Genomic DNA, 14,546 nt, shown 5'->3' on the forward strand with positions numbered 1-14,546 from the left:
CCTATAGATAGAAAAGGGAGAAATATGTTAATGATTACTTACCTTTCTTTTTTTTAAGTATTTAATTTTTTGTTATAGATGAACAACAGTGTCTTTATTTTTACTTTATGTAGTGCTGAGGATTGAACCCAGTGCCTCATGCATGCCAGGTGCACGCTCTACCTCTGAGCCACAACCTCAGCCCTGCTTTACCTTTCTTAAAAATTATTTAATTAATTTATCTATTCATTTATTTTAATGTGGTGGTAAGGATCAAACCCAGTGCTTCACAAATGCTAGGCAAGTACTCTGCCACTGAACTACAGCTACAGTCCCTGGTTACTTACTTTTTAACACAGTTGTGCCAGGTGCTTTTTAAAAATACTTACCTCATTTAATTCTCAGAACCACTTTTTGAGGTAGTTTAATATCCCACTTGCAGAGAGTACTGTCGCAGAGTAAAAACAGTAGATGAAGCAACATCAGTGAAGAAAATGATGAGCTAAGTTTTGAATATCATAAGGAACTTTTGGGGATTTCTGGGGAGTAATCTGGAAGTCACTTGAGCTCAGGAGAGAGATCTGGGCTTAAAATTTTAAGCTGTTTAAGTTCTCAAGGTTGTTGGGCTTGCTGAATACACCCAAATCTGTTTACTTACAAATAGAGTAGTTTATTTAAAGGTTGCTGACTAAAGGAAGATGTAGTTGAAGAGATGATTTAAGTCTGACACCTGACATTTTCTGTCTACCTTGGCAAATCTGTAAAGAAAAAAATAGATTATTTGTGGCATGAGATTGAGGTAGAGGATTGGTAGATTGGGGAGTGACTGTTAAAGGTTATATATATAAGATTATGTGGTGACAAAAATATTCTAAGATTGATTGTAGTGGTAGTTCTACAACTCAGTAAATATACTAAAAAACCGTTGAATTATACACTTTAAATGGATGAATTGTATGTTAAATGAATTATATCTCAAAGCAATTCTAACAAAAAGTATTCTTCATATGTAAATGTGTTGACCATGACCAAGAATAAACACAGTTTAGCAAAAAAAAAATTATATATTAACTTCAGATACAAGAATTTCCATATCTTTAAATGTTCACTAAATGTTTCTTGATATATATATTTTCTGTTTGTAACCTCATTGAGAAGTTACACATCACTGCATGGTTCAGAATTCATCAGGAAACATCCAAATGATTTAGAGGTATTAGAAAGTACTTGATAATTGAAGCCATGGAAATATATGTGTGTGTGTGTGTGTGTGTGTATATATATATAAATAAAATAACTTAGAAGGGATTTGTACAATGAGTAGTTGAATGGGCCTGTGGGTTATAGACAGAACCTAGGGAAGAAAAACATGGATGGATGGAGGAGGAAGGTTTGGGAAGAAAACCAGGAGTATGGTATTATGATCAGGAAGATGAGAGTGAACAAATGGTTTGAATAGAATTCTCCTTCAGCAATGTGACCTACTAAGTAAGGATTGTGTTCCACTAGTGTAAGTTGCTGATGGTTTTGGCAAGAGCAGTATTGGTGGAATTTTGGATGGAGTAGGCTAAATGAATGGAAGTGAAGTTAATACAGTGCATATTTCTTTTTAAAAAGAATTTTGGCTAAGAAGAGGTGTGTCAGAAGAAAACATAGGTTGAGGAAGGTTTTTAAAATTTATTTTTAAGGGCTGGAGATGTGGCTCAGCGGTAGCGCGCTCGCCTGGCATGCGTGCGGCCCGGGTTCGATCCTCAGCACCACATACCAACAAAGATGTTGTGTCCGCCGAGAACTAAAAAATAAATATTAAAAAAATTTCTCTCTCTCTGTCTCTCCTCTCTCACTCTCTCTTAAAAAAAAAAATTTATTTTTAATGTATGCTTATGATGAGAAAATAAAAGATGAAGAATTGGAGAGGAGGGGATAATTGATAAAGCAAGGTGACAATCAGTAAGAATGAATCAGTACAAAGAGCTGCCTCTTGGGACTGTCCTTTCTATAGAATAAAAGAAGACAAAGATGTTTAAGGATACAGGTTACTGAGAGAGGGATTGAGAAGATTTGGATGTTCATGATTGAATATTAAGCAGTTGCTACTATCTGATGATTTCTCTCTCCCTTTTTTTTAATGTTTATTTTTTAGTTGTAGTTGGACACAATATCTTTGCTTTATTCATTTATTTTTATGTGGTGCTGAGGATCAAACCCAGGGCCTTGCACGCTCTAGGCGGTCTACTGCTGAGCCACAACCCCAGCACCTCTTTTCTCAATAAATAAGACTGGTTGCTGAGAGGAAGGAGGATTTGGAAAAGGGGGCTTGAAAACAGTAGGTTTTTTTGTGCAGATTCTAATCAGGGAAGCCTAGAAAGATTTCTAAACAAAAAGCATTGAGAGTTTAATTGAGGTTAGAGATCTAGAATGGAGGTTGAGTAATTTCTTTTTTGGAGTGAGAATTAAAGCAACCCATGGTTAATATTTTGCCAGAACAACAAGGTAGAAGTAGAGGGGGCAGAGGCATTGAAGTATGAGTACTGTGTAAGAAGGAAGCAAAACAGGAAGGACTTGATAGAGAGAAAATCAAGGAGTTCAGGGATTTAAGTAATCTTTGTGGAGCTAGGTCAATTTATTAAATGGCTAATTTACAGGAAATTTTACAGTGCCTTATATTGGGTCTAGAGAATTTCTCAGAGTTGTGCTGTTATGGATAGGGATTCCCCAAATTAGTGTTCAGTAGTGTTCAATGGAGAGTCTAGTCATTTTGTGGAAAATATTCAGTGTTTTACAGTTTTTGAAAGAAATGTAAAACTTACAAAATTTATTCTTTTTGGAGTGATAGATTTGTAGTTGGTTCTTAATAAAAAGGATTATGATAGAATCTTGGTCGTGGTGAAACTGAAACTGAATGGGGTGAGGAGTAAGGGGAAGAGCATTGATCTGTGCCTGGTCAACCTCTTAAACTGGACTGTTTGAAGGATTGTATTGACATTACCACAGGTATTGTCAGGATTTGAACCAGAGAGAACAATAGGCATTTGACAAGTCTTCAGTGAGTGGTGACAAAAATGAGAATGGGCACAAGATGATAGGTGATTATAAAACTTTTTCATATGAGCAGAAGCTCTATAGAGGTTGTTGAGACATTGACTCTGACATAAGTGGAATAATTAACAATGATGATGAAGATAGTTAACATTTATTGGAGGTTTTCTTTGTGCCAGGCACTGCCCTTGTTATGAATGTAATGCACTCCACTATTGTCATGTATGTAAGAAATTAAAAAATAAAAAACGCAAAACATAACTGGATTCCTTAATCTCAGGAATCCTTTGAAGTGAGAGATTGTCTTCAAAGAGACTCATAACAAGGGCTGCAGTTGTGGCTTGGTGGTAGAGTGCTTGCCTAGCACACGCGAGGACGCAAGGCACTGGATTTGATTCTCAGCACCACATAAAAATAAACAAAATAAAGGTATTATGGTATCCATCTATAACCAAAAAAACAGAAACCCATAACATTCCCAGAATATCATGAGGTTTACATGTTGGGGAGCAAGGATTCAAACTCAGGCTGATTCCAGAGCAGATGTTTCTAACTACTTTGCTGTGTCATCATGGGAGAGTACGTTAATGTAATTTGTCCAGCATATGTATTCTATGTGTGCTAAATAATTCACATTGTTTTAATTACCTTAAAGGAAAACTGTTCAGTAGGATTTTGATGATTTCTAAGTTGGTGGTGATTGTGTTACTATATATTTGTGTTTAATTAGAACAGTGTTCTAAGTATATGGTTCCTAGACTAATAGCATCAACAACATCAACTGAGATCTTGTTAGAAACAGCAATTTTAATCTTGTTTCAGATCTGCTGCTTGAGAATCTTTGGGAATGGAGCCTAAAAGTTTGTTTCAACAAGCTATGCACTTCTGATTCAGGCTAAAATTTGAGAACAGTTAACCCAAAGTAGAATATGGGAAGATGAATGAGATTTTGAATTAGATACTAGAGAGGTGTTGAGATTGTCGAGTGTTTTGGGGGTCACACTCTGAATTGAATTCTGGTGGGGAATTATTAACCTTATTTTTTACTTTGCATGATTGCAGTTTAGTAGTTGATACTACTAGGCAAGAGTGAAATGGAAGCAAAATGTCAGTGGATCATCGTAACTGTTGTCAGCCCAAATTACATGCTGGGTACAACATCAGCATTATTTTCTTTCCTTTAAACATTTAAAAGTAATATTTTATACACAAATAGATAACAAGTTTTGAAGCAATAATAAAACAAATATCTATGAATCCAGTATACTATTTAAGAATTAGAACATCACCAGTGCCCTGAGAAACTGATCCTATTCCTATTTTCCTTCCAGAATTAATCTACTGCCACAAGTTTATATAAATCATTGCTTTGCTTCTATAGATTTACAATATGTTTCATCCTGAAATTTCTACAGTACTAATTTTGCTTGCTTGTTTTTTAAAAAATAATATCAAAATGTTTTTTAAAAAAACTTAGCTTTGTTCACCTAACATTTCTGGATTTGTTAATATAGCTGCATGTAGTTCATTCATCCTTATTGCTGAGCAATAATTATATCTGACAGTTCATTTATTCTTTCAATGAACATTTGGGATGCTTTTATTATCTTTTAAAAAATTTTTTGCTGGGGCTGGGGATGTGGCTCAAGCAGTAGCGCGCTCGCCTGGCATGCGTGCGACCCGGGTTTGATCCTCAGCACCACATACCAACAAAGATGTTGTGTCCGCCGAGAACTAAAAAAAAATAAATAAATATTAAAAATTCTCTCTCTCTCTCTCTCTCTCTCTCTCTCTCTCTCTCTCTCTCTCTCTTTCCTCTCTCTCTCTCTTTAAAAAAAATTTTTTTTTGCTATTACAGACCAGGGACGTCAAGAAACTGCTTGTATATCTCATGGCACATATATGCAAGAATTCCTGTAGGGTTTATACCTTGGAGTAGAGCTGTGATGTCATTTGGGTATTTTTCTACTTCACTGGATTTTGCCGAATTGTTTCCCAAAAGTGGTTATACTATTAGACAGTTTACCAGTTGTTCTACATCTTTTTTTTTTTTTAAGAGAGAGAGAGAGAAGAGAATTTTTAAATATTTATTTATTTTTTTTTTAGTTTTTGGCAGACACAACATCTTTGTTTGTATGTGGTACTGAGGATTGAACCGCATGCTAGGCAAGCGCACTACCGCTTGAGCCACATCCCCAGCCCTTGTTCTACATCTTTATTACTAATTTTTGGAAATAAAGTAAATGCAAAATGATATCTCAGTGTGGTCATAATTTGAATTTGCCTAATTAGGTTGACCACCTTTTTATGTCAGCTATAATTTTATGATTTAAAAAATGTATTTTTGATCTTCCTACATATTTTTCTATTGTCTCTTATTGATGTGTAGGAGAACTTGATGTATTTTGGGTAGTCACTATTTGTTATTTAAATATCTTCCCAGTTTGATTGTGTGGAATCTTAAAGAATAGAAGTCCTTTGAACTTTAGATAGGGCAAAGGGGACGGAGGGAAAGGGAGGGGGCATGGGGGTAGGAAAGATGGTAAAATGAGATAATCATTACCCTTAGTACATGTATGAAGACATGAATGGTATGACTCTACTTTGTGTACAACCAAAGACTTGAAAAATTGTGCTCTATAAGTGTAATATAAGTTGAATTGCATTCTGCTGTCATAAAATTAAAATTAAAAAAAATAGAAGTCCTTAATTTTGATGGCATTGCCCTTTTGTTTCTGCACTTTTGTGTTCTACTTCAGAAATCTTTCTCCATTCAGGGATCATAAAAATATTTTACTTTAAAAAATTAAAGTGTTGCTTTCAAAGTCTTCAATCCATCTGGAATTGATCTTTCTATATGGGTTAGGGTTAGGGTTAGAGTTAGGGTCTCCAGTTTCTTTTTCTTCTCATTGTGAGTTATTGGCCCAGTACCATTTACTTAATAGTCTTTTCCCCCAGTGGTTTGCAATGCCACCTCTGTCATACCAAGTATCCACGTGTTTGGGTTTTAGGTTTGTTTAGAGGTCTTTCTTATTGGTGAATTTATTTTCTACTTTTAGATATATATTTGTTATATATCCTTAAAAGTAAAGGATTTTTATTATAGATAGAATTAACAGTAGTAACTCCATTAAATGTCTAGTGTTCACATTTCCCCAGTTGTATTCTATATATAAAGCTTGTGTGTATATAAAACCTATAGATTTTGTTTAGATCAGTTGCTAATTAATGTCTATTTGTTGTGACTAATTGATATCTTAAGCCTCTGTTCATATATAGATTTCTTCTTTGTTTCTCAAACTGCCTGTTCATCCTTTTTTGCCTTGTTGCTTTTGTTTTAAGAGAAACACAGTTATGGTAGATTTTGCTGATTGCCATGCCAGTGTTGTTTAGTATGTCTCTTTGTTCCCATGTTTCCTAAAAAATGGTTATTAGATATAGAAAGCCTGTTCTGATTTATTTATTTACTAATTTAAATATAATTCTTATATAATTCAGTCATTTAAAGTATTTAACTGAATGATTTTTAGTATATTTGTAGAAATGTGGAACCATTTTCTGTCTATAGATTTGCCTATTCTGGACATTCACAGAGATGAAATCATATAATATGGGATCCGTTTGACTGTTTTTTTTCACATGGCCTGTATTCAAGGTTCTTGCATGTTACTAGTATGGGTGAACACTTCATTCCTTTTTGTTGCTAAATATTTTACTCTGTGGATATACTATTCCAATCTGTCCTTGTCAATTGATGGACATTTGGGTTGTTTTCACCTTTTGGCTATTGTTGCTGTGTTGCTGTGAACATTTGTGTGTATGTTTTTGAACAGATATAGGTTTTTATATCTTGTAGATGTATACCTAAGGGTAGAATTGCTGTATTATGGTAACTCAGTGTAACTTTTGAAGAACTGTCAGATTGTTTTCCAGAATATCTATACCAATCCCATCATCTGAGGGTTTTAACGCCACCCCCCCCCACACAGATCCTTTTAGTATTTATTGTTTCTAAGGCCTTAGTCATATCACCTTTTTGGTTTCCAACATTGGTAAATTTATGTCCTCTTTTTGTTTCTTTTTGTCTTGTGTCAGTTTTACTGATTTTTTTTTTTTTGGTTGGGGGCAGGTCCTAGGAATTGAACTTGGGCACCTGGCCACTGAGCCACATCCCCAGCCCTATTTTGTATTTTATTTAGAGATAGGGTCTCATTGAGTTGCTTAGTGCCTCATTTTTTTGCTGAGGCTGGCTTTGAACTCTCAATTCTCCTGCCTCAGCCTCCCGAGCTGCTGGGATTAACAGGTGTGCGATACTGTGTACAGCTGATTGTGGGTCTCCCCCCACCCACCCCCAGAGAGACAGATCTTTGTTTCATTATTTTTTCCCCTTTCCTGTTTAAAATTCCATCAATTTCTGTTCTTTATTACTTCCTTCTTCTTGCTTTTTAATTCTGGTTTTAGAGCATGTCAAAATATCAGTTAACCTCTTTCAATCTATTTTCTTCAATTATTTTTTTAGTCGTAGATGGACACAGTATCTTTATTTATTTATTTTTATTTGGTGCTAAGAATCAAAACCAGTGCCTCATGCATGCAAGGCAAGTATCTACCACTGAGCTACTGCCCCAGCCCCTTTCAATCTATTTTTGTCTTTATATCTAAAGGAGTCACTTGTAAGTGGTATGTAGTTAGATCAGTTTTAAAATCAGTTCTTCCAATCTTTAGCTTTGATTGGAAGATTAAATAGTGGCAAATTGAATCTGGCAGTGTAATAAAAAGATTAACAGACTGTAAGCATATAGTTTTTATTTTAGAAGTGTAAGGAAAATATGTATAATAAAAGAATCTAGTGTATCAATATGTTAGAAGGGGGTTATATAATCATTTTAGTGGTTTCTGTTTAAGACATACAAGATAGAGGCTCTTAATAAATTTGGAAGGATACTACTTCATTTTGGTACAAAATATCTGTCTAAAACTTATTTTCATTTTCATGTGTTTTTAAAGTTAAGGCAATATGTTACTTTTTAAAAGCATGAATAGTTGAGAGAGAGAATTGAACAGCACTGGCTGTTGGGATGAGAGGTAGGGGAACAATAGAATTCATTGGTTGCAAGCATCAAAAACCAGCTCTGAATAATGACATAAGCAAAACCATCATTTATTAATGTGAGGTAGCTCATAGAATAAGAATTGGGGAGTAGAGAAAGTCAAGGTAGCATTATTCACTCACATCCAGGTCCAGATTTTTTCTTTGGAATTTAATGGCCCTTTTTGTCTCCCTTGCCTACTTTGCTTCGGATTCAAGAGTTATTGGGGAGTTTTGTTGGTATTTTGATGTCTCATATCCTGATTTAGCTAGGAGAAAGTAAGGTACTTTAGGTTTCATGAAGACAGAACATACTGGGGAGAAAGAATATGGTTCTCCAAAGAAAACTTCATGCAGTTAGAACAAGAGAATTGATACTAGCTACCAAGCCCCCAAATTCCATCTTACACAGAATTCAAAAATAGATATTGAGTAAAACTGAGAGTTTTGGATTTTTATGTAATTTTAGTTCATCATTTAAAATATAACAATGGTTAGTTCTTAATTGTTTATTTTTTTAGTTGTTGTGGAACTTTGTTTTATTTATTTATATGTGGTGCTAAGAATTGAACACAGTGCCTCACATGTGGTAGGTAAGTACTCTACCACTGAGCTACAATCCCAGCCCCGGTTAGTTCTCAATTCTTAAGATTAAATTGCTTCTAAAAAATTTAAATCTCAAACACCTGAGACCATACTAGCAGTATCAATATTTTGGGACTTAAGTAATCTTTATTTTTCTTTTTAGACCATGCGAAGACACAGAAATGAGGTGACAGTTGAACTGCGGAAGGTAAGAGAAATATGCCTTTAAAGAAAACAAGTTAAATGATTTTTCTGATGTTAGAATTCTGTTTAACTTGAATAATGAAAATACTGTTTCAAATTAGTGGTCATCCCTAAATAAAAACAGCGTAAAAACACATCATTAATTTGCAGTGGTATATACTCACAATATCTTCAGTTTATCAAGTGTACTAGGTACTGTGGGTAGTACTTCATCATCATTGAAATTTTCAAAGATCTGATGAAGTTGGATACTTTTCCTTCATATCCTCTTTCTCTGGGCTAGTACTACTAGCTAGGATTCCTCTCCCCTTTCCCATATAAAACTTCCACATACTTGCTAGAGATATTTTAGAAAAATAGAAGTAGGAAAAACCTTGTATCTTACCAGTCAAATGCAACTGCTGTTAAAATACTCTCTTCCATTATTTTAAGAGTTACTGTCATCAAATTTTCCTGCTTAACCCACTTTATTTAAAGCAAATATTTAAATTGCCAATCAAGAAGATATGCATAATGAATTCCCTCTAGATACATGTACTTTCTAAGAATAAATTCGAAATTTATTTCAGACCCTGATGTTAGTCTTAGATTAGATTCTTGTCCTGATCTAATTCACTTCTAAAACTCTTTCCTATATTAAATTACCATCTTGGAACTTTCAGTTTTAAATAAAAGAAATGTCTTAATTCTCAAAGTATGTACCCTTTCAGAATCTCTAGAACCTTTTTAAAAATTTATTTATTTTTTATTTTTTCTTTAGACCCTTTAAAATCTCTAAAACTTTAAAAAGTAACAGTACCGTTTGCCAGATGAATCCATTGATGAGGTTAGAACCCTCTATAATTTCGTTACCTCCCAAAGGCCCCAACTCTGAAAACTGTTGCATTGGGGACATTTCAGGTACAAACCATAATACAGGCTGAGGTTTTTAAAATTGGAAATTCAAAGGATTTTGTCTGAATAAACATTTATTTTAACATAACTTAAAATATGAAGAATAAATTAGCTCCCCCCCTCCAGATATTGACATACTCAAGTTTTGAAGTTTTGCCCAACATCAACATTTTGCTCATTGGTATAGTATATAGTTTCTGAATTCCAATCTTCTATACCCCTTCCCACTTATTTTATTAAATTTGAAAGTACTTGCTAATTGCAGTATCCTGTTAAAAACTTCTCTTTCCCCCTATCCCTTCCACTTCTCCAGCCCCTGCTACTCACTGCCCTCTTCTGACTTGAACCCAGGGGTACTGTACCACTAGGCTACATACCTAGTCTTTTTTTTCTAAATTTTTATTTAATATTTTTAAAAATTTTTTTAGGGTTTTGCTAAAGTTTGCTGAAGCTGACCTTGAACTTGGGATCCTCTTGCCTCATCCTCCTGAGTCACTTGAGATTGCAGACATTGCAGGCGTTCACAACTATGCCCTGCCCAGCTAACTTATTAATTCTTATATGGACATAATAGTGTTTTTAAAGTCATATTTGCAAGTTCTTTCAGAATCTTGGGTCATTTGGACCAGAGAAATGAAGTAGTGAAGTAAGATGAGCTCCTTGGCAGTCTTAACACTTTGGGCTTAGCTTCTTCTTTTTAACATGACACATACAAAAAAGGCCACACATCTTGAGTATACAACTAGATGAAGAATTTTTGTAAAATGAACACATCATGTTACCAGCTCCTAGATTAAGAAAGAGAATACTCTCTGTCCTACAGAACCCCTTCCTAGGCACCACCAACCCTTGAGTCAGCCATTATCTTGATTCCTAAAATCATGGATTATTTTGCATATTTTGAATTTTATATAGGTAGAATGATGTGTTCTTTTGCATCTGGTTTTCATTCATCAAATGAAGATCATTCTCCTTATCAGAGCAGTGGGAGTAAAATTGGAATTAATTATTCATTGTCATCTGTTAACATGATACCATCTCCCCCCACCCCATATAGATCTTTATTTTCTCTTTTCAAACTTGCATTACAACTTTTGTATTAGTTCTGGCATATACAAAAGCCTCTCCTTATTTTAAGCTTTTTAGCCCTTCTAATATGCTTATAAATCTAAGGTATTTATTTATATTTGGTTATTTGTTCCTACTTCTATAGTTATACTGGCTTCTGTTTATAAAGGTTAGAATTTATGGAATTTAAATTCTTACTTGTTAGAGTACATCTTTTTTTTTTTTTTTTTTTTAAGAAAAAGGAAAAAGAAAGTTTATTGCTTTGCTAGCAAAGGAGAAACACAAGGGACTCCTGTTTCAAAGGCTGTGATTCTGCCCATCAACAGGAACAGGAGGTTTTTTAAAAGAGGTGATTCAAAGGCTAAATTCCACTTGTTCTCTGTTGGAGTTGTAATTCACTTAATTTGGGAGATGGTCATTTCTTAGATCTTCTGGTACCATCCCCAAAGTCTGGATTACTTCTTCTGTGGTGGATGTGTACTAAAGGACAGATAAATCTGCCTAGGTGGGGAAGAAAAGTAATTCTTTTTCCCCTGAAGTTAGAGATGGGAAGAGCAGGGAGAGATGAAGAGAAAGAAACCTGTCCATTAAAAAAATCAGTTGCAATGGCGAGCAGCAAGGGCTGTATTCAAAGCATAAAGTGGACCACGGTTACATTTCCCCACTATCATCTCCAAATTGCTTCCTGCTGAAAGGCTATGAGATTGAGGTCCTTGTTCTCTATCAGGTGGGGCTTAGACAGTTAAGGGCATTCAGCATGAGAGCAGTCCATAGAGTACATCTTCTAAAATATTCACTTTGGTTTCCTTAGAAGCGTTTTCTTTTTTCTGGATAACATTATATCTATTCCAATTAGTATGATTAGATTCCTAAATATCCTTATAGAAGGACTGAAAATGAAATGAACTAAGGAATTCTCAATCAGTTACGTATTTCACATTTAAGAATTCCCTACTTAAGAATTCTCTACTTATTTCACATTTAAGAATTCCCCTAAGTAGGGAATTCTTGAAACAAAATCTAGATTTCAGACAAAGCTTAATTGATTTTGATGATTCTGAAAAAACGTGAAGAGCCCTTCAAGAGAAGATTTCTTTACTCTTATGGTCAGTGTCTGTCTCTGTTTCAAGTCTTACTGGCTCTGTAGCTCCATTGAGGAGGGAATGAGTATTATATCCTGATACTGAGATTCTTGAAAATAGAAGAAAAGGAAGCTAGTTCCCAGAGTTTCATTGATGAGCTCTGTCCATTTAAGGAATGTTAAGTGGGGAATGTCATCTGCTGTTTGATAACTCATTTCCCCTTGGGAAGTTGCTTTGAATATTTCATTTTCTATTAGATTTCAATTCTGAGATTACTTCTGTAGTGAAAGGAATAACCACATCCACTATTCATCTGTTCCCTGCAAATGATTCACACGTTTCTCCCCGATATATTTCAGAATGCCCACTAAAGTTCTAGGCATATAGTTGGTACTCAATAAATGCTATTATCCAATAATTAAATTTAATCATTAATCTTTTGAAATTTGTTCTTTTTAGCTGAGCACAGTGGTATATGCCTGTAATCCCAGTGGTTCAGGAAGCTGAGGCAAGAGGATCACAAGTTCAAAATCAGTCTCAGCAACTTAGTGAAACCCTGTCTCAAAATGAAAAGTAAAAAACAGGCTGGGGATGTGGCTCAATGGTTGAATGCCCCTGGGTTCAATCCCTGGTATAAAATAAATAAATAAAAAATTTAAAAAATCGTACTTAAATTATTTATTGAAGAAAATTCCTCATCTGTGAATTTGTGCCCAAGAGAATTTGTGCCCAAGGTAAAACAAGGCACCATTTCTTTTATCAAGTTCTTTTAGAGGGCTAGGATTGTAGCTCAGTAGTAGGGCATTCGCCTCGCTCGTATGAGACCCTGGGTTTGATCCTCGGCACCACATAAAAATAAATAAATAAGGTAAAGGTATTGTGTCCAACTACAACTAAAAATAAATAAATAATTTTTTAAAAAAGTTCTTTTAGAGCCACATAAATAGAAAGATTCCCCATGTTCATTGATTGGAAGACCTAGTATTGTTAAAAATAGACCTACTACCCCAAGTGATCTACAGATTTAAAGCATATTTGATCAAAATTCCATTGCCTTTTTCCCAGAAATAGAAAATCAATTCTAAAATTCATATGAAACCACAAAGACCCTGAATATAACCAAAGCAATCTTAAGCAAAAGAACAAAGCCAGAGGCATCACATTCTTTGAAAATCTACTGTAAAAGTATAGTAATCAAAGCAACATGGAAGTAACATAAAATCAGGCATGTAGGCCCATGGAACAGAATGGAGAGCAGAGAAATAAATCCACACATTCATAGTCAACTGATTTGCAACAAAGGTGCCAATTTTCAACAATGGGGAAAGAAATGTCTCTTCAATAAATAATGTCAGGAAAACTGGGTATCTATATGTGAAAGGATGAAATTAGACCCTTACCTCATATAATATACAAAAATCAGTTCAAAATGGGGTAAAGATTTAAACAAAAGACCTGAACCTTTGACATTACTAGAAGAAAACCAGGGAAGAGCTCCATGACATTGGTTTGGGCAATTTTTCCTTGGATATAACCCCCCCAAAAAACACAGGAAATGAAAGCAAAAGTAAATGAGATTACATCAGACTTAAAAGCTACCCAGCAAAGGAAGTAATCAACAGCGTGAAGAGACAATATGAAATGGAAGGAAATATTCCTAAGCCATGCATCTGATAAAGGGTTAAAATCCAAAATATAAAGAACTCAGTTCAATAGCAAGAAACCAAATTACCTGACCAAAATCTGGACAAAGGTCCTGGATAAACATATCTTAAAATGAAAACAAAAAACAAAATTAAACAAAAAGCATACAGATGGCCACAGGTATATAGAAATTCAAGACTACAATCAAGTACCACCTCATACCTGATAGTGTTGGTGAGGATATGAAGAAAAGGGCACCCTTACACATGGTTAAGAACATAAATGAAGAATAGTCTTTATGGAAAACAGGATGATCCATCAGTACCACTGTTGGGAATATGTATTTCCCATGGAAAAAGCAAAGGAAGTGAAATCAATGTGTCAAAGGAGGTACCTGTACACTCATGTTCATTGCAGGATTATTCACAATAGCTTAGATATGGGATCAACCTAAGCATTCATCAACAGATGGATGAATGGACAAAATGTGGTATACATGCACAACTCAGCCTTTTAAAAAGAAGGAAAGCCTGTCATTTTCAACAACATTGGTCAGTCTGGAGGCCATTCATTATATTAAGTGAAATGTGCCAGACACAGAAAGATAAATGATTTCACTTATTTGTGGAATCTAAAATAATTGAACTCATAGAAGTATAGAATAGAATGATGGTTACCAAAGATTATAGGGGCATGGGGTGAAATGTTGGCTAAAGGATATGAATTGCCAGTTAGATAGGAGAAATAAGTCCAAGAGATCTATTGTCAGATAATGTTGGCTATATTTAATAATGATATGTCCTTAAAAATTCTGCTGAGATTTTAAGCATTTTCACCTCAAAAAATAAGCTTGCCAAAATACAAGGAGTTTGTGTCAGAGTGTAAATCAATGGTGAAAATAAGCTTATAACAAATAGTTTGAAGACTGCCAGCCAATCAGAGGGCCACATTTTGAATAACAC

The 14,546-nt window shown here is 34.6% G+C and overlaps 1 protein-coding gene across 1 annotated transcript in view; it reads left to right on the top strand.

The window, feature by feature from the left end:
• Kpna3 (karyopherin subunit alpha 3) overlaps positions 1–14,546 on the top strand; it is an 81,313-nt gene that overhangs the window by 33,665 nt on the left and 33,102 nt on the right. The window contains exon 2 of the mRNA XM_026393651.2: positions 8,856–8,900. Coding sequence (XP_026249436.1) covers positions 8,856–8,900 — 45 coding nt within the window. The remainder of the gene's footprint in view (positions 1–8,855; positions 8,901–14,546) is intronic.

The sequence above is a fragment of the Urocitellus parryii genome, chromosome 2 (assembly GCF_045843805.1).
Source record: "Urocitellus parryii isolate mUroPar1 chromosome 2, mUroPar1.hap1, whole genome shotgun sequence".
NCBI lineage: Eukaryota > Metazoa > Chordata > Mammalia > Rodentia > Sciuridae > Urocitellus > Urocitellus parryii.